The 21776-nt window shown below is 43.3% G+C and overlaps 1 protein-coding gene across 1 annotated transcript; it reads left to right on the forward strand.

The window, feature by feature from the left end:
- Nucleotides 1–4065: 4065 nt before the first annotated feature.
- On the forward strand, nucleotides 4066–5487 carry NPY5R (neuropeptide Y receptor Y5). The gene has a single exon (XM_056855056.1). It carries the CDS (start codon nucleotides 4066–4068, stop codon nucleotides 5464–5466), a length of 1401 nt encoding a protein of 466 aa, XP_056711034.1. The 3' UTR covers nucleotides 5467–5487.
- The last annotated feature ends 16289 nt before the right edge of the window (nucleotides 5488–21776 follow it).

The following is a 21776-nucleotide window of genomic DNA, read 5'->3' on the forward strand; positions in this document are numbered from 1 at the left end:
AAGAAGCCAGAAAAAGTACAAACTGTGTAGGAAAACTGTTTTATTTCACAGTGGGCAGAGAACTAGTAAAGTCTGTAGTTTAGGCAACCGATAGTTGTCCTCGCATCACTTCCTGCTAAGAATGAAGGTATTAAGACATACGCTAATTTATTTCTGAATTTGTGTTTCAAGAGTGCTATGGAACATTATTATCAAACATAGAATGATAACCTTGACGGAATGTATGATATCCTTTAAAATGGTGTTTTGAAGCCAGTCACATTCAGGGAGAACAGAGGACATAATATGAATAACAAACCCATCATGATAATTGCACACAAAATCACTCAGATCTCCTAATCAGAACAGTGAGGACCAAACTACACATTATATTGGAGATCCATGATCAGAACTCCCCACATTAAAACTATTTTCACCAATGCTCGACAGGAACTCTCTCTTTGCCAAATGGGACAGCAAGCCAATGGGCAGGGGGTGCGGATCAGGCAAATGCAGTGGAAAGAGTTGTAACTTGCCTCCAAGTACCATGGCCAGCTCCATAGTGGGAGTCAGCTGGGATGCTCTTTAAAGCTAAATTACATGTAGAGTCATAGAATCATAGAGTTGGAAGAGGGACCACCAGGACCATCTAGTCCAACCCCCCTGCACAATACAGGTAGTTGTGAATGCCCTGCATTGTGCAGGGGGTTGGACTAGATGATCCCTTCCAACTCTATGATTCTACATGTGCATGTGTTAAGTGCCATCAAGTCGCTTCCAACTCATGGCGACCCTATGAATGAAAGCCTCCAAAATGTCCTATCTTTGACAGCCTTGCTCAGATCTTGCAAATTGAAGGCTGTGGCTTCCTTTATTGAGTCAATCCATCTCCTGTTGGGTCTTCCTCTTTTCCCGCTGCCCTCAACTTTTCCTAGCATGACTGTCTTTTCCAGGGACTCTTGGCGTCTCATGACGTGACCAAAATATGATAGCCTCAGTTTAGTCATTTTAGCTTCTAGGGTCAGTTCAGGCTTGATTCTAGAACCCACTGATTTGTTTTTTTGGCAGTCCACGGAATCCGTAACACTCTCCTCCAACACCACATTTCAGTAGTTTAGCTTTAAAGAGCATCCCAGCAGACTCCCACTATGGAGCTGGCCATGGTACTGGAGGGTGAGTTATAACTCTTTCCACTGCATTTGCCTGATCAGCACCTCCTGCCCATTGCTTGTTGTCCCATTTGGCAAAGAGAGAGTGGCAGCCTAGCACTGGTAAAAATCATTTTAGTTGGAGAAATGATGGAGAGGGTAGAAGGATGACCCTCCCACCTGTGCTACAGCCCTGAATTATAACCCTCCCCCTCCTACACACCTACACATCAAGAGATCCAATCATGGGTCCCCAACATAGTTTATTTGCATGCTGCCTTCTGCAGATTGAGGAACTCAAGGCAGCTATCATAAACTCCTATATTCTAATTGTCAATGCAGGCCAGATCTGAGGATACATAAATATGGAGATTGGAGCCCTGAACAGACTAGACAGATCTTTCTGCAAACACGACAAATATTCTAGGTTAAAAAACCCTAAATGATAAAAGAAGCACCTGTGTCTTTAAAAAATGGATGTCCACAGTGGCTGTTGTTAGACAACCACAACAGTTTTGCCAACATTCCATACTTGGTTTCTGTTAGTAAAAGTCAGGGAAGGCAGAGTCCTTTCCTGGGTTGTTTGGTTTGAAGGAGAATTTATGACCAGGCTCAGCAGCAACCACTGGATGACTAGCTGTCACCTGACTCACCTATGCTTGGCTGCTTGCTACTGTTCAGCATCAGCCACCCACCTAAAGCCAGTATAGTGTAGGGGTTACAGCTTCAGACCAGGGTCTGGGAGATGCAGGTTCAAATCACCAGTCTGCCAAGGTAGCTTACTAGGTGACTTTGGGCCCATCACATATTTTCAGCCTAACATGCTTCGCAGGGTTGTTGTGAGGAGAAAAAGGAGGGGAGAGAAGGACAAAAGCTACTTTGATCCCCACTGTGGAGAAAAGTGGGGTATGAAGTTAATAAATAATAAATATAGCTGATAATGGGAGGCTGATAAAAGGTAGGTCAGTGAATGGCTGAGAAAGAGACAGTAAGCAGGGAAAGGGGAGAGGATGTGGAGATTGCCAGGAGGAGGGAAAGAGGAAACATTGTGGGGAAGGGGAAACGGGAAAGTGAGGTGCTCCCTGCAAGTCCTTGTGCATTCCCTACCTTGAAAGTGTGTCCAGCCCAGCAGCCAGCACCACACAACTGCGCCATAGTTTTCCCACGTGGAGGCTGCCAGGTGGGGGAGGAGGGAAAGCTGATGGTGGGGGCAGATAAACATAGGTTTCACATAGAGTTGCTAGCTCCAGGTTGGAAAATTCCTGGATATTTGGGGATCGAACCTGGGGGGGGGGCAGGTTTAGACTGCCTCCAAAGTAGCCACTTTCTCCAGGAGAACTGATCTCTGTAATCAATTGTAATTCTAGGAGGTCTCCAGGCCCTATCTGGAGGTTTGCAACCCTAGTTTCACAAGTAGGTGAGAAGGAAGCAGGAAAAAGGGAGAGGCTATGGGGAAGGGGAAGAGTAAATAGTTCAGGCTGGAGAATTGAGATACCACCACAAGTTCTTGTGGGTTCCCAGCTCCTAAAAATCATAACCACCGACTACTAAAATGTCACAAGATGACAGTATAACAATCAGCATTTCATCAGTTTGAAGGCCTTCTGGAAAAAAGAAGGGCCTTAATCTATGCCAGAAGGCCTGAGGAGATGGCACCAATTTCACCTTCTAGGGAGGGAGTTCCCCAGTTTAGGAATAGCAGCTAAGAAGGGCTTCCCACAAGCCCCTGCCAATCTCTGACGTTGCAGGCTCTTTCAGGAAGGCCTCACCCAATGATAAAGTTCAGGCAGGCTGATGGGAGTAGAAGTGGTCATTTGGGTACTTGATTCCAACTCATTTAAGGCTTTAAAGGACAAAACCAGCTCCTTGAATTGGACCTAGAAATAAAATGGAAGCTGGTAATAGAAAGGCAGACTATAAATGCTGTAAATAGTGGGATATGATTTTTATATGTTCAGTTTGGCAAGTCCCAGTCACCAGCTATATTTTGTACCAGTTGAAGTTTCTGGACCATCTTCAAAGCCAGCCTCAAGTTGAGTATTGAAGTTTAATTTGGACATTACTGTGTTTATCTGGCAGTAGCCATGTCCACTTTTTCCAGGAATGGCTGCAGCTGGTGCACCAACTTAACCTTGTAAAGGGTTCTTGAGTAATCTTTCCAGCCTACCCAACCAGAGACAGTGTGACATTCAGGAGACTGTGAACCTGTTCCTTGTAGGTAATGTAACCCCCTTTCAGAACAGGTTGTAAACCTATTCTTGTAGGTCTGGTTTAATTTTCAGTTTATTCCCCCACATTTAATAGTTTGGGTTTAAGTGTCTCTGTTTACCCCATGGCCATTTTCCAACCCCTTTCCTTATTACCGTTTCAAAGTAATCACAGTAGCATTGAGAACCTAATGGGGCAAAACTAGTGATGTAATTTTGTTGATTTTCTACACCCTACACTTTTTTTTACTCTACTCAAACTTTACTCTTCTCAGCAAAACTCAGCAAAAAAAGAAAAGAAAAGGGGGGGGGGAGATTTAAGGGATATGATTAGTGCTAGTAACTTGGGGGACAATCTGCTTGAAGTGGTAATCAATAACATTATCCAGTGTATTTTCTAACATTTCCTCTGTGGTTTGCTGTCGTGTACAGTCTGAGAAACTGGATATGTGACTAAAATAATTCCAGAGGCCTCTATTGGGACCGGCTTGTGCCAAAGAGAAAGTCTTCCTTTTTTCATTCAAATATGACTAGATCAGAATCCCAGGAAAGGAGGTGGGGGAAAAGCTGTCATAATTTCTCAAAGATGACTTAAAAGCATGGGAAAATAGATCAGATGAATTGCTTTGGCCAAAATACCCTTTAAGAGTAAATGTGTGTTGTTGTTTTTCCTTTCTATGAGCAAACCCCATAACCTACCCAAAATGAACTTTAAAAGGCTAATTTACAACATGGCTATTATTGCGACGGTTAATAATTACTCTGTTTCTGGCTCTGTACAGGTCTACAGTATAGAAATGGATCTCAAAGCCTACAGCAACAGGACCCTTGCCAAGGAGAATAGTTCTGCCCTTTCAATGGACTCCAGTTTTCCCACCTGGGAAGACTATAAGAACAGTGTAGATGACATACAGTACTTTCTGATTGGGGTTTACACCCTGATAAGTCTTGCTGGCTTTATGGGAAACCTGCTAATTCTTGTAGCATTAATGAAATGCAAGCAAAAAACTATAATAAACTTCCTCATTGGAAACTTGGCCTTTTCAGACATTTTGGTGGTTGTCTTTTGCTCTCCTTTCACTTTGACATCCGTTCTGCTTGATCAGTGGATGTTCGGAAAGGTCATGTGTCACGTCATACCCTTCCTCCAGTGCGTGTCTGTCCTAGTTTCCACTTGGATGTTAATTTCGATTGCTGTGGTCAGATACTTAATGATACGACACCCTCTTTCGAGCAATCTGACGCCAAAACATGGCTGTTACCTCATTTTGGCCATCTGGTTTCTTGGTCTAGTCATTTGCTCCCCTCTGCTTGTTTTCCACAAGACTGTCGATCTTCACGAAACCCTTAATCTGGAAGCCTTGCGAAGCAAGCACTTGTGTGTCGAGTCATGGCCATCTGCTTTGTACAGAATTGCTTTCACTATCTCCTTATTACTCATGCAGTACATTTTGCCTTTGGTTTGTTTAACTGTAAGCCACACTAGAGTCTGTAGGTCTGTAAGTTCCAGATTGTCAAGAAGAGAAAACAAATTGGAAGAGAATGAGATGATAAACTTAACCCTCAATGCACCCAAGAACAGTGGGCACCGATTGCGGTTCTCTACCTCCGAGAGGTGGAATTATACTTTTGTCAGGAAACACCGGAGGAGGTACAGTAAGAAAACCGCTAGTGTGATGCCAGCGATTTTAAGGCAGCATCAGGACAATATTTGTGGAGATTTCCCAGAAACATCTGGAACAGAAAGGAGTCAGCTTTCTTCATCTACCAAATTCATACCAGGAGTACCCATCTGCTTTGAGGTAAAACCAGAGGAGAATTCAGACGCACAGGATGGGATTGCCGCAGCTCAAACTATCACTCGGATTAAGAAGAGATCTCGGAAGGTTTTCTGCCGACTGACAGCGCTGATCTTAGTATTTGCAGTCAGTTGGATGCCCCTTCACGTTTTCCATGTTGTAACAGATTTTAATGGCAACCTCATCTCAAACAGGCACTTTAAATTGGTGTACTGTATTTGTCATTTGCTGGGTATGATGTCCTGTTGTTTAAATCCCATATTGTATGGGTTCCTTAACAATGGCATAAAAGCTGATTTGATGGCTCTTATTCCATGTCTGCAGATATCATGAATTAACACTAAGGTGTAAAAAATAAAATGCCCACATATCCACCAAAACTGTGAAATCTCTCATCTGGCTATTTGTGTGAATGCATTGCACTTCATAATAGTTGGCCATTTAATGGAGAATGGTTAAAGCAGGGCCTAACCTATTTCCTGCAAAAAAAAAAAAAAAAAATCTTGTTCAGGCTTGTTTGATGTTTAAATATATTTATTTATTTCAGCTCTGTGAGTCCAATCTTACACTCATATTAAATGCCGAAAGGTGGTAACACTCGTCTGACTGCCTTATCATGATGTCACAACAGGGCACCTATGAGCCCTGGTTAGCCTTTACTTAAAAAAAAAGAGCAGCCACAGAAACCGCTGTGAACGGGCAGCTAAGCAGTGGGCAAAACGCAAGCCCCCCCTATAAATCGCCCTCCCCAACCCACCTCTCTGAAAATGTTTTTTCTGCAAAACCTTTGCACAGTCCTAGTCAATCGTCCAGTCCTGGGAGATCCACACTGGTTTGAGTTGCAGGGAAGGGACAGAGCACAGCTCTTGGACAGCCAGGAATCCTTGTCCTGGAGGAGCAACTCCTGCCCAAGATCACAAGAGTTGCAGGAGGACCCTCCCTCCCACCCAGTCACTACTTGTTTGACTTGTTAATATAGGCTCATCTCATCTTTTCCACCATGAAGGTTTACAAGCCAGTCACCCAAGTCAAATTTTTGGTTAATGTGGCAACTGACTTTCATGATTTCTTTGTCACATAAAAATACTTTTCTGTAGTCTCGTTATATGCAGAAATGAAAGATCATAACAAGTTGCTTCAGCAGTATTTCAAGAGTTCCAGATTGCAAACCTTGCTAGCAAATATTAAAATGATACATTGCCATTAGGCAACTGATAAATTATTAAATGTTTTGCTAATAAGTATTGTTTAAAATGAATCCCTTTAAATAAAATGTTGGCTTCTTTTTGAACAGGGCATTCTCTTGGCTGTTTAATACAAAGGATTTCCATCTTAATAAGGTTTAAGCTGAAAGCAAACTGTACTGAAAAGCCTACATAGAAATGACAACCAATTTCATATTAATTTATTTATTACAGTGCTAACAATACAGAATGATACATGTACTTTGCACTTTATAGAATTACACAGTAAGAGAGGCTAATCTCTTCCCAAACAGTTTTAAATTTCACCAGTGAAAGAGACAATGGGGAGAAAGTTCAAAAGGTAGCAGGCAACAAATGCTACGTTTTTAGCATGTACCCATATTGTAGAATGCTATGGGTTGGATCCAACCAAATTTTCTGCTCGTGAAAAAGGAAGATGAGGATTACCCAAACAGGCTATGCTATGGATCATGGGACCTGTATGTAAAAATATGGTGTAGGAAGAGGGCTCTAGCAAGCAGTGGAATTGGGTGAAACTGGCTGAAAAAAGGCTGGCTGGATCTAACCCTAAATAATAGCACCTGATTTTCCAGTGTTACATTTTCAGACAAGTACAATAGGTACAGATGCTGCACAGGCTTCTGGAGTGGCCATGACTGTAGCATGTATTTCTATGGGGAAATGTGTATTTCCAGCATAATGTAGAAAAACATGATGGGTTGGATCCCACAGAAGATTTCCATGTGTCAACAGCCCTTGAGCAAGCTGAAGTGCCAAAATTATTCGTTGCTGTCTACTTGCACAAAGTGAAAGTGATTGTATCCCTGTTATGTTCTCTGTGTGTGCAAGGTGTTTCTTCTACTACAATTTAAAAGACAGGCTAAAATAAAATAATGCCAACCACTGATTGCTCTGCATGTTGTTATTTTGTTAAAAATTATATTGAAGTGCTGGGTGCTGCTGCAGCCCTCGCAATATTACTTGCGGAAGCAGAACTGCGCTAAATACATTTTCCTTTCTGTCCAGTGCAGGGACCCACAGCACTGGCCTGCTGATGGGAGGCTGCCATGGCACTGTGACAGCGGCCGAGAATGGCAGGGAGGCGCTGTGGCGCTGCACCAGTGTAGCTTTGTCTTATATTGGTGTATCTCTGAGATATGCCAGTGTGATAGCTAGTTGGCTCCTTAGCGCTCCCCCCCATTGCACTGTTAATTAGTTTGCACTGGATCCAGGTAACATGGTGTGTTTTTATTCCTGTCTGAGAGACTTTTACTTTTAGTGTCTGTTGCTGCCACAAATGAAGTGACAACTTTGGGGAAGAAGTGTGTTTTTATCTTATTACACAGCAACTCAGGTCTCATGGAATCTTACCATACACTGATATGTAATGTTTTTTTTCTATTATTTAAGCATTTCCCAAAGGTATCACCTATATTAGTTTTCTTCCATTTCTGAATGCATTCTTCAAGACTGTTCATTATAAAAATGTGATGTTCATTTTGTACACAGTTCAGTCATTTGTATTAGAAATTCTGAACACAGGGAGAGAGTGTTTAAAACTTGGGATATGATCCAACCCAAGTTCAACTATTTCAAGCCCCATTTATGTCCATGGAATAATTAAGCTTTTGCTTAGATCTTTTCCTTTCAAATGAAAGGGATTTAAAAGTGCTTAGATTCCTCTGGCTTATGCTTTATATCACCATCTAATTTCTAAGATTGCAAAATTTAGTGAATTGCCAATGTCTGCAGTTTCTGAAGACTGTTTTTGTACATTGCATAAAAAGCTGAAATGAACAGTCTCCTTCAATCTGTTGGTCTGGATGAAGTTTGAATTGATACACCCAGTGTTTTTTTCTTCACTCCCCAAAAATTCTAGATATTTGGTCACACGTTCCAGAGGTTGGTGGTACTAAGGCTTACCTGAGTCTATGGATAGCCCCAGTATCTTTTCCAGCCTAGAGTTCCTTCTGTTCAACTCTGAGGAACCTTGGAAGGTTTTAAGAGGGGATTGGACATGTTCAAGGAGGAGAGGGGTATTCATGGCTACTAGTAAAAATGGATACTAGTCATGATGCATACCTATTCTCTCCAGGATCAGAGGAGCATGCCTAATATATTAGGTGCTGTGGAACACAGGCAGGATAATGCTGCTGCAGTCATCTAGTTTGTGGGCTTCTTAGAGGCACCTGGTTGGCCACTGTGTGAACAGACTGCTGGACTTGATGGGCTTTGGTCTGATCCAGCAGGGCCTTTCTTATGTTCGTATGTTAACTTTCAGTTCCCTTTAAATCATGAAACCGCTTCAGACTTAATGTAAGAGGTATGTGCAGTCCATACCCCAAGGAAAAACATTTAAACAAGATATGAGCAAAAGAGGAAGCAAAACAAATCCTCAATAACCTATACAGTATTCTCTGGCACGAGCGGCTTGTTATATCAGTGTGGACTTCAGTGGAATTATACTGACAAATCCCAGGATTTTGGTTTATCTGCATTGCTGTACTTTAAAGCAAAGGTTTAGCTCACCATTGAGCTAAATCTCTTCTGAAAGGAGAAGTTAAATTGCCAGTGACAATTTTCTTCAACTAAGATTGTGGAACCTGGTAATAGATCCTGCTGTATCTCTTTCAGCACAATCCTCTGTTAGTGTTGCAGCAGCTATTTCAGAGTCCTTTTATTTGATGCAAGGGGGATGTGTCTGTCCTTATTTCCCATATAACCCCCTCTTTGCACACCCTTGTTATACTAAATTGCCTGTGTGAATTTTAGGGGAGTGGATTTCTGGCTATCGTGTCCCTTGGTTTTTTTTTCCTGTTCTTTTAAGATTAGTGGGATATACTGGTTAGAGTGTTGAACTAGGATCATGGAAACCCAAGCTGGAATCTCCACACTGCCTTGGAAGCCTGCTGGATGATCTTGGGCCAGTCATGTACTCTCTCAGCCTAATCTACCTCAAGGTGTGGTTGTGAGAACAAAATGGAGGAGAGCAGAACAAGGGGTTCCTATTGGGAGAAAAGCAGGGCATGAATGAAGTAAACGAACAGATAAATCAAAGGGAATTATACAAATACCATGAGCAGCAGGACTTCTCTGATTCCATCTGCAGGACACTGAGCACCCTGATATTTTGTTCATGGGGTCAGCAAAGCTTCAGTAACAGCATAAAGGGGCAAAGCAGGGTTATGCAGTGGGAGGGGAGGATAAACTGTGGTTCAGTGGCAACACATCTGGTTGGCATGGAGAAGGTCTTAGGTTCAATCCCTAGAATTTCCAGTGGGAAAAAAAATGTTTTGCTCGGTGTGAAAACCCTCTACCTAAGATCCCGGAGAGACACAGCCAGTCAAGGTATACAATACTAACCTTGATGGACAAATGGTCTGATTCAGGATAAGACAGCTTCAAGTGTTCATGTGGTTCAGAGGTTCAGAGGTTCCTCTGAATACTTGTCACTGGGGGATAATAATTCCATTTACTGGCCTCTGCACCCCTGCTGTGGGTCTTCTGGTTGGCCACTGTGGGAAATAGGATACTGACTGATGCTGAGCTAGTTGCTAACTGATCTGATCTAGCAGCATTTTTATTCTGTTTTGATTCAGTTCTATGGTTCATGGGATTTTGTACTAGTACTATGGAAGGGTGCTTCTTAGTCCCCTCCCTCGTTGCCTTTTGGTGGTGCCTTTGATGGCTCTCGATACCCCAACATAAACATATGGGCCCCCCAACAGAACTTGCACCGTGATACGGTACCCCCCCTCCATCCGTCTCTGAAATTCAGCAACTCTGTTGCTGTTGCACAGCAGAGAAGAAAATCAGACTGCCAACCATATTCTTACAGACATAAAGTCTGGTGAACTGATGCATAAGAACAGATCAATTCGGCAGCTTGCCTCAAGTGCGCAATGGGGACATAATTTTTGGTACTTCAATATGAAGTTAATCTTAGCAAATAAGAATATCAGCACAGAAACCAGCAGTCGATCTCAGGTCTTACTAAAATAAATGAAATTGACCTTTGAGAGCAGCCAAATGCAACAGCAATGAGCAGAGTGTAAATGTCCTGATGGATTCATTAAATTAGGGCATTTTTGGTAATGTCTAGCCTTTCAAAGAGAAAATATTGATAAATCAGCATCCCAATGTATTTCACTGTGTGACATTATTTATGAAAATCCATCTAGATGAAAATTACCATTATTTTGCCATTTGCATTCATATATTTCATAGCGTGTGTGCATGGCAACAGGAAAACTCAACACAGACCTGTATCACTGAGAAACTAAAATAAAGTATTGATTTCTACTAGCCAGTGCCCCATCCTGCTCCAGCAAGCGTCTGAATGAGTGATACAGTAGAAGATCAGGACCTGTGAACTGGGAGATCTCTGGTTCACAACAATGGAGGTGCAGCGTGTCCTGGTGTGAAAAGGAGGCCTTAGATTTTCAAATCAGAAATTCTCTAGTGCTGGTGTCAAAGAATCATCTAGCAGTTTAAACTTAACAAAAAGCACACATCCTAGCCAATGTCCTGTTCAGGACATTCCAAATTGACACAGCAGGGAGACCACTGTCCAATCAGCAAATTACAAGGAAGGCAGTTCATGAGAGGGAGGGCATCTTGGCCATCTTCTGGGCATGGAGTAGGGGTCACTGGGGATGTGTGGGGGAGGTAGTTGCGAATTTCCTGCATTGTGCAGGAGGTTAGACTAGATGACCCTTGTGGTACCTTCCAACTTTATGATTTTAAGAAGGCAGGTCATAGTTCTTCTCTAGTGGTACACTGATATATCAATCTATCTCGTGCACAAAAAAGGGGGGTTGGTGCTGTTATGCTACCAAGGATGACAACAACTTCACACAAAAATCCTAATTTTGAAGACATGTCTGTAAGAAAATAAACCAACTCGATGACTGGAATAATACGGAGGGAGGGCAGACATGCAGAAGCCCCATGCTCAACACGATTACTTACAGAGGGACTGCTGAGGAAATCAGGAATAAGTTGAGCATGCAGAAAATCACTAAGAAAGCTGTTGCAAATGGTCTGTATACTCTTCTTGGTTGCATTTTACATAATCTCTTCCACCCTGCACTTCCTTCATTCCATGGCTGTTTGCCCCTGCTTCTTCATAACCTTGTGCATAGATATTTCTACCACCTCTTGAATCTGACAAAGAGGGCTGTAAACAACATAAGCGTATGCTACAATAAAAGTGTGGTACAGTGCCATCCTAAACAGTTACAGCTTTCTAGGTCCATTGAAGTCAATGGGCTTAGAAGGGTATGTTTCTGTTTAGGATGGCATAAAGTGTCATAGGCCATTTATGCTTGGTAATCAGCAGCGTGTTCCAGGCTGAAGTGCCCTGCATATATATTTTTTTTTAGTTTTTCACACTGAACCATCATTCAGGAAGTGACTGTGAAGCTGGCGCATACCTTCTTCGCATTTCTTAAGAGCCCCTTTAACGCAACCATTTGTGTTTGCTCCGCCCCGCCTCAAAGAATCCCCTCAAGGAAGCATGCAAGATCACAGCCTCGTATTAGCTATGCAAACGGTGGTTGCTAATGGGAGGAACGAAGGAGCAGGCGAGTGTGGGGTGGTGGAATTTCTCCTTTTGCGTCGGGACCATGAATAGGCATTTTAAAGGTCACATTAAAAAAAAGAGCTTTGAGCGAGCATCAAAATTGATCCTGCATAAATGGCCATAGATGCCTATTTATCGTAGAAAGGTTTGGTTTACAAACATTTTATGTCACGAGCTCAAAATATGATATATTCCTTAAATTTCATACTTATTCTAGTAATTCCCCAATAATTTTTATTCCATTTGCAACATTGACCACAAACGATTTTACGAGCTTGAATGCTTATTCCAGTAAACACTTTGGGTGATTTGATTGAGTTTCCCCAACTGTAAAGAGGGAAATTCATCCATGCAGGAAGCAGAATGAAGATCGATACAGCTCCTTTGATAAGGCACTCCCCACCGAAGTGTAAAGTTACTCATCTGTGGAAGTGTTATGATAAGACCCTCGGACCTACTGGAGTATGTCAGGCAGGTGACAAATGAGTAAACGCAGCTTGAAAAGCCTATGGCATCCTAGAGGATAACCTTCTCAGATTCAAAAAATCACAGTACACCAAGAGAAATGCAGTTTGAGTTTGCTGTTACACCTTGTTCATTCAGACAGAAGATAAATAAAATATTTTCCTCACGGCTCTCATCTCTGCTGGTTTTCCTGAAAGAAACTGTCTGATGTTATCTATGTAGCAAAAAGAAGTTCAAAAGCACAGTATAAAGAAATATTGATTCTTCTCAGCCACCTTCCCCATGACTCGGACAGCTATCAGTAATGCCCCATCTATGGTATAACCAATTTGTTTTCCCTTCATCTCAACTCAGCAGCCAATTATTACACCAAAATATTTAACAGCAAGATGCCGTCTTGTCTGGGATTCCACTTCTGCCCTGCTACCCATGTGCTGCTGTTCCATCTCACGTTAAAAAAAAACCCAAGCAAGACAGAACTAGATTGCTCTGTAGGAATACCACATATGAATTAAACAAGCACAGTCTGCCTTCAGCAACAGATGCTAACAAGCAAACAAGCTAACAAGCAAACCGGAGGTGGAATAATGTCTTCAGTGGGATTTCGCAAAGGGACCTGGTTCCCTTTGCGAAAGTTAAAACCTCTTTGAAACTGATCGCTGTACCTCATCTCCTTTGTCAAACTAATCACACAATCTCTGCTATTTAAACCATTTGTTTCATCTTTAAAACGCAGAAATAATGGCCGTCCAGCTGACAGGAGGAGCAATATATGGTTTGCTTCCAATGTCATTAATGATCTCGGCTGGAAATCAGTTGTAATAGCAGGAGATCTCCAGCTATTACCTGGAGGCTGGCAACCCTACACCAGGGCAACTCTCTAGCACTCACCCCAAAACTCTATGGAAACCATACAGGTTTGGGCCGAGTGCTAGAGCATCACCCTGGCACAATGTTGGCATTTTTGGGTTGCACTGGAAGTTATGTCATTGTATGGGGACAACAATTCCTGTCCCCCCTAATTTTGCTGGCCTGTTTCCACCTGCCTATCAGCTGAACATCATTGGGCATCAGCCAAAATTGCCAGGAGGTTTCCTGCCATAAGCAGGCACATGGCAAACAGGCACTGCTGTAAGGCACTGCTATAAGCAGGCACCTATGCCCAGTGCTGTCCTTGCCTTCTTCCTGTGGCTTTCCTGCTGCCTCTGCTGACCACTAGTATGCTCCTGTGCACCCACAGCAGTCTTTTGAAAGCATGGGCAGTTGAAGCCAACTTCCCCTTCTGCCAGTGTCCTGGTTTCCCAACTGGTTCAGCTGTCTTCCCTATTGGCCGGTCCATCACTAGTGCCTGAACACTGCCCAGACCCTACGGGGCTGCTCAGACAGCCGCAATGATGCATTTATGATCTAGAGCAAGAATTATGTTTCACAGTCTACATATGGCCATGGAAATTCATGGAAGTTCTTTCTGTGGAAGCATTTGTGGGGTGGGGCAGGTGGGTTACCCAGATAGAGCATAAGTCTGCTTAACTTTTTACTGGAATGTATCTCAAAGAGGTATAAGCAGCAATGAAGAGAGCTCAGTATTACAAATGAATTATAGTCATTTATTGGAAAATGTGACAGTAGGGAATCAATCCTGTAATGGCTACTGTGAAAAGCGTCTAAGATCACGCACAGCCTGCATTCATTTCTCCTCATTAATGCCTGCTCATAACCCCATTGAAGGAAGGAAATTTGGGGCTGGCTAAGCATCATTGCATGCAGATGTGGAATAAGAAGAGCTGACACCTTCAGCTGGTAAAGGCCAAGTTTATTTATTTACATTGGTCAAGGGGAATCTGCGGGGCCCACAGGCCAAACCCCATTCCCAAGCTAGGTGCAGTGAGGGCGATTGGTGGGATGCAGAAGAGTCATGCCTCTTTGTTTGTGCATTCCTATTTTTATGGATGAGGACCCCTTGGTTCTGAGCCTTGAGCCATCACAGGTGTATGGTTCAGGGTCCTCCTTGCCAAGCCTTCACAATGCTCAAGGGAGGTGTGTAGGGTTGCCAACCTCCAGGTACTAGCTGGAGATCTCCTGCTATTACAACTGATCTCCAACCGATAGAGATCAGTTCCCCTGCAGAAAATGGCCGTTTTGGCAATTGGACTCCATGGCATTGAAGTCCCTCCCCTCCCAAACCCCGCCTTTCTCAGGCTCTGCCCCCAAAATCTCCCGCCTATGGCAAAGAGGGACTGGCAACCCTAGAGGTATGCAATATCTTCATCCCCTAGCCACTGGATCTGTGGGTCAAGGGGTTCCTGCCCAGGTCCATGAAGCCTCCAAGGCTCTAGGTCTCATCTGAAGATTACCCCTTCACCCTCCAAATGATGCCTCAGGGTGCTCACTTAAGCTGTACTATGTACCACTCAAGCAACCTGCCATCATAGAATTCTAACGCCTAGGCATTACTAAACCAATGGATTTCCAGCTACCATTTTCATTCTCGAGTAGGCACCCTCCAACACACACAGCTTACTGCCAGTCCTCCAGAGGGGTAAAAATATTCTTACTTGGTCTCCCAAATGGGAGACCAGCTTGTGCCCATTCTGAAATAAAGGGAAGGTGGGTGTGTCTGTCATCAATGGTGGGGTGGGGCAGACATCAGCCCCATGGCCTTCCTGCTCCCATTCCTGATGCCATATACAAAGAAGGCAACATAAGACTAGCCAGCTTTTCCCTCCCACCAGCTGCAGCAAACCCTTCCCTCTCTCCCATGCCTATACAAGGGTGGGTGTGCTGGAATGGCCTTATCTGGGATTTAGCATCATGTCTATTTATGTTAAAAATTCTGTCCCAATTCCCACACATTTTTCCTAATGAAAGTACTCAAGAAGCAATGTTAAAATAAGTATCTTGCAAATTTCCAGAAAAAAATAAAATGCTGCGTGGAGCTAGTGTCTTGCCCTCCACCTTTGAAATCCCCTCAGAGGTCAGAATAGTCGAAAACTAACCTTTGAGTCTGTTAACAATGATTTTGCTTTCCACTGCAACATTTCTTGACTACATTATCATTTCTGATTATCTATCAGTGGTTAGGGTATCTACTGGTATTTTCAATCTAAGTACCTTAGGGGGGAAATGCCAATTCAAATATTATTTATCCCACATCTCAGAATGATGTACATGCCCAACTCCCCAGTTTTGTCCTTACTATAACCCTGTGAAACAGTTGTGTGACTGGGGGATTATGGTGCCCCATACATTTTTCAAGACAAGTGATTAAGCAAAGGTGGTTTGCCAGCACCTTCCTCTGCAGTGCCTCTCCTTGGTGGTCTCCCATCCAAATACTGACTCTGCTTAGCGGCCGAGATCTGACAAGATTGGACTATACCACACCTTTCTACATCCCCAGTAATTGTATAGCCTAGTAGAAAGCTGAGTCTAGGTCTCTTAAGGAGTAACCAGAGCCTTTTTATTCACCCAGAAACCCAAATCTAGCCAAACTACATAAGACAACAGAATATAGAACCAACCAGACACAAGGAAAAATCTGTATCAGTTAATTCAGAAATATTATCCACTTGATTTCTTCACTAAAGGCAGCATGCAGCACATTTGCCAGTAGGACTCAGTTAATAATGAACGGGTTGGATCCCATGGAAGAGTTCTTTGTGTGTGGAAGACTACCCTGCAATGAACTGCCTGGCAGGGCAGGACTAGCCCTTGGGCACACCAGCATGTGTTGCCAGGTCCCTCTTCGCCACTGGTGGGAAGTTTTTGGGGCAGAGCCTGAGGAGGGCAGAGTTTGGGGAAGGGAGGGACTTTAATGCCATAGAGTCCAATGGCCAAAGCAAAAACCTCCCACTGGTGGCGAAGAGGGGCCTGGAAGCCCTAGTTATGGGTACGTGCAGTAATTTAAAAAAAACTTTTGTGTATAATCTTCTCAAGTAATCAGATAAATAAAACAACGTTAAATACCGGTATCTGTTTTACATTTCATTGCTTTGTATACACATTGCTGCTTCTTTACCAGTTATATTTATCGGCTTGTGCAAGTAGAACGGTGCTAAGCATATTTTCCATACCATTCACATATCTCTGGATTCAACCCAATTCCTGCCAGTTACAATCAAAAGAGACCAAATAGGATATCCAAGGTCAAGGAGCACTATGGATTAGTAGAACCAGACGTTCAGATCATGTCCCTAGTCAGCAGTGCTTGAGAAGTGGAGAGTAGCTATATCAAAAAAAAAAAAAAAAAAAAAAAGTCAGCAGAGTTCATTTAAAGCTAAGCAATGTTCTGTTAATTCAAGGATCACTGCACAAGTAGTTGCACTGGACATGGTACAACTAAATCTTTATTGCCATAAATCTTCATTGCTGCAGCCAGGTGCGTGAATGTACGGAAAATACATAAAGCTAGGGTACAGATTTAGGAGCTCTGGATTTGTGAAAGTGTAGATTGGCTTGCCTCATGTTAGTAAATGGCACGTAATAGAGAAAAATGTGTGCTAATCTTGCTGTTCTAATCAACAAATGATTATGTTCTGTTGTTTAATCCCCAGTTATAATTGATAATGAAAGAGTTTTTGACTTATCTCATTTTCCCCTGTGATAATACCTTCTTAAATTATCTAGTGGCATAGCAGTGAGGATTAAGTGTTGATAAACTCATTTTATAGAATAAATGAAGCAATTTATAAACATAATAAGGTGGGTTATGATATAAAATAACAAATGATAATAGATTTGGATCACCTGTAATATTTCATTCTACATCCAAGCAGCAAGTCCACAGCACATTTATAATGACTCCTACTAATGACAATTTATGTAGCACTTTAAGTTTGCAAAATGATTTTCAGTCTTTATTGGAATAGTTCTATTAAACCACATGAGACTGTTCCAAAATAAGTGAACTGCAAATAGAGACTTTTTTTTCTTAAATGAAAAAAATGTACCAAAACTTCCAGAGTAACAAGAATTGTCAGGCCGGTGGAGGCAGAGGCAGCTGGAAGTTTGTGTTATTGGCGCCGGAAGGAGCCGCTGCCACTCCTCTTCTGATACTGGGGCTCCGGGCCGCAGGCTGCTGCAAGGTGGGCTCAAACCCTGGCTACTGCTCCTCCTGTGATTCTGGGGCTCCGGGCTGCTGGATGCTGCAAGGTGGGCTCAAACAATGGAGGAGGAGGGTGTGGGGGGGGAGGGGGAAGCAATGGAGGAGGAGGGTGTGGGGGGGGAGGGGGAAGCAATGGAGGAGGAGGGTGTGGGGGGGGAGGGGTACGCCGCTGCTGCAAGCAGGGAGTTGACCCGGCTACTGAAATGCACTATCAAACTCCTGCAGCTGCAGCGAATCTCCCTGGAAAATTCGCCACAACCCTGCACTTACAAAACCCTGGGAAAAACCGGAATCAGGAGGGTTCATCCCACAGGTGGGCAACGGCCATGTGTGTGGCCTTGGGAGATTCGCTACACCCGCAGGAGATTTACAGGGCAGAATGGCCATGCATTAAAGGCCAAACTCAGAGCAGCATTTAATCCCCATAGCATTTATGAGACAAATTAGGCTGAGATATGGTGACTTGCCTAAGACCATCCAGTAGAGTTCATAACTGAGGCCCAAATCACATTGCATGGGGACATGCATGGCTACTGAGTATGTATCCCTCCTCACTGGTCCCTGGTAACATGTTGAATAAAACAAGTGATGCGACCTACGGTAGTCACATTAGTGTATTTGTGCCAGCTGCTTCCTTGGCTACTCTTTGCTATTGTATGATAACGATGCTTTTCCTTCAAGTACATATTATTGGAGAGATGAAGGTTAGTAGCTCCCATGCATGTCCTTGTAGCTTTTATTTTGGATGTGAACAGATTTGAAACTGGGATCCTCCCAAGCTAAAGTATACATGGAAATCACTGGTTCAGGTCAGTACAATGATTTCCCAGTTGGTAATACATATGAATATGGAGAAACAAAATGGTTTCCAAGTGGCAAAGGTGTCAAACAAGGAAGAATTTTATCTCCCTATCTCTTCAGTCTATATGCACAAAACATATCTTAAAGAATGCTGGATTAGATTTAGATGAGGTGGAGTGAAAATTGATAGAAAGCACCATAGCAAATTTGACAGGATGTCAAGGCCAGCATCTGAAGTTACTGTAATCATGACTAAATCAAGAGCAATCTCCTCTTGATGCTATGAAATCCTGCTTCTTATTATCATCCTCTTGTTTCTGCCATTTACAAAATGACTCTTCAAAAGCCTTGACATTGTGGTATGATTTATATAAAGCCTCTCATACTTTTCCAAAAATATCATGCTAGGAATATGTCTGTAGCTAGAAATCATAAAAACTAATAGGTGTCATGAGAAAGATGCTGGACTCCAAAGAAGATGAGATCTCAGATCCACAGCTCTTTAACAGTTCCACTGCAACTCCTCAGCTCCTGTGTAAGCAGCTCTGAGCCCGACCTTCAGGTTGGGGAGAGCAAGGTAGAAATGTAATAAAATAAAAAAATAAAAAACTGTGGGGATGCCACCAATTACAACTGTCCCCCACTATAAATGCTACACAAAGTTCATAACCACTATATTGCTAGTAGGGTTGCCAACTCCTGGTTGGAAAATTCCTGGATATTTAGAGAGTGTGGGGTTTTGGAGGGACTTCAGTGGGGTATAATGCTATAGAGTCTAAAGCAGCAATTTTCTCCATGAAACTGATCTCTGTAGTCCAGAAATCAGTTGTAATTCTGGGAGATCTCTGGGCCCCATTTGGAAGCTGGCAACTCTAACAATAACAAGGAAACCACAACACGATAGCTCATTTAACAACTTGGCATTATTTGCCACTATACATTCTCACACAAGCACCGAGTTCATACAACTTGTTCATACAAGTTGTATGAACTCGGTGCTTGTGTGAGAATGAATAGTGGGAAATAGAGGCAAGTTGTTGAATGAGCTATCACATTGTGGTTTCCTTGTTACTTTGTTCAACTTGTAGGTATATTGTTTTTTTCAACCCTAACAATAAGCCATCCTCTCTACTCGTGTCAGATAAATACACACAACAGTCCTTTGTATAAGGGATGCTTGATCAATGGTTCTCTGGAATTTGTTTTAAAGAAATCAGTGTCTCAGAAGGCTCATTCCAATGTTTTCATTACAGAAGTGATTTTAAAATAACTTTTTAGTCATTTGCTGTCGTGTATATTCCTGCATATTTGAAGAGCACTTCTGTGGGGTGGGGACGACGGGGACTGTGTCATAGAATCATAATAAACTCTTATGATCCTAGAATCATAAGAGTTGGAAGGAACCATACAAGCCATCTAGTCCAACCCCCTGCTCAATGCAGGATCAGCCTAAAGCAGTGGTCGGCAAACTCATTACTCAACAGAGCCAAATATCAACAGTACAACGATTGAGATTTCTTTTGAGAGCCAAATTTCGGGGGGGGGGGGGGCGAGAGGGCGCCGGGCTGAAGATGCCCAACTTCATAAAAATAAATCAATTCACATGAAGTATAACTGAAGAAGCCGAATAGGCGAAACGACCACTTATCTGGAAGTGTCGTCTTTTTATGAGTTTTTCCAACATCGGCATATTTTTTCTTTCTATTTTTGCATCTTCCCTTGAAGAGGATTTTCATTTTGGGGAGCTCCTTACCAAGGAATTTTTTTTGCTTAAATCGGAACGGTCTGGATTGACCTTGAACAGTTGGTTTATATTTAGGAATGAACATTAATTTCTTTGGGACTTGGAATGAACTTTAATTCCTATTGGGACCCTTTGCTTTCTGTTTATGTGCATAATATGTTTTGAATCATGAACGAATGAAGATCGCAGCATTTTATATCATTGCATTTGAGTTATTTGTAACTTCTGAGCCACGTGCTGTCGTTCATCAGTACCTGGCAGTTGGCAACCCTACAAATTAAAACTGCATCATGCCAAACGCTACCGGTTTTCATGATAATGCAACTAAAGCAAAGCGACAGTTAAAACCCAACAGTGCCTTCCAAATTATCACCGACAGGAAAAGCGCTCACAATTTCGATATATTTTCGAAACGGGTTCTTTCTTTGGAAACTTTCACGCGCCGACAGGAATGAGCGTCGGATCCCGCCCTCTACCTGCTGGAGCGCTATTGGCAGCGCGCTTTCAGAGCCTGCAGAAGTTGCCTCTGCGCACGCGCGCGGAAGGCCGGCTTCACCCTCCCCGCCCCTGTCTGCATACCGCTCGCGACCGGGACAAGAACGGAGGCGGCGACGATGACGATGCCTCCTAAGCGACCTCCTATTGGCTGGAGGAGGCGGAACTGAGCGCTCGCGAGCGGCGGTGTCCAGTCGGGCGCTTTAGGGGGACGGACCGGTTCCTCTCCCTTTGTGTGTGTGTGTGTGTTTGTGTGTGTGTCAGGCTCCGAGTCACGCACGAGGCTCCTGCGACGGTCCTCGCCTCCGTGAGCATGGTGCGTTTGTGGTGGAGGAGAAGCGGGAGGGTGGGTAACATGTGAGGACGGGAGTGTGACTAACTTAATGCGAGGGTAATTCCCAGTGGGTCGCCGCGTTAGTCTGTCTGCAGTAGTAGAAAAGGGCAAGAGTCCAGTAGCACCTTAAAGACTAGCAAGAATATTTTCTAGTAGAAAAGGGCAAGAGTCCAGTAGCACCTTAAAGACTAGCAAGAATATTTTCTAGTAGAAAAGGGCAAGAGTCCAGTAGCACCTTAAAGACTAGCAAGAATATTTTCTAGTAGAAAAGGGCAAGAGTCCAGTAGCACCTTAAAGACTAGCAAGGATATTTTCTGGTAGAAAAGGGCAAGAGTCCAGGAGCACCTTAAAGACTAACAAAAATATTCTCTGCCAGAAAATATTTTTGTTAGTCTTGAAGGTGCTCACGCTGTGGCTCACGAAAGCTCATACCCTACCAGAAAATATTTTTGTTAGTCTTTAAGGTGCTACTGGACTCTTGCCCTTTTCTACTAATGCAAGGGGGAGTGTGTTCCCTAGGGAGCCGGGGTTAGGTATGTGGAGAGAGACTGGGGCTGAAACTGCGTCTGAACTGGAAATCACAGCATCGCTACGTGACTGCTGCAGATTCAGACGGCAGGCCACAAAGGGGCCCAGGGTGCAAAAGTTTAGATCAGGGGCGGGGAACGTCAGGCCCGGGGGCCGTATAAGGCCCGCAAAATCATTTGGTCTGGCCCTTCATGGGTCCTGGCAGATCTCTTGCCCAGAAGGATCTAAGACTGGCGATCCGCCCCCTCCCGTGGCCAGGAATAGCCTCTATTCAAGGCGGATGTGAGTTTCTTTTGCTGAGAAAAGGAACCTTCTTTCCCCCTTGCAGAAGAGTCATTAGCTATGAAGCTGCTAGGACCGCCCAAGAAACTATGTTAACCCTTTCC

The sequence above is a fragment of the Euleptes europaea genome, chromosome 9, assembly GCF_029931775.1.
Source record: "Euleptes europaea isolate rEulEur1 chromosome 9, rEulEur1.hap1, whole genome shotgun sequence".
NCBI classification, from domain to species: domain Eukaryota; kingdom Metazoa; phylum Chordata; class Lepidosauria; order Squamata; family Sphaerodactylidae; genus Euleptes; species Euleptes europaea.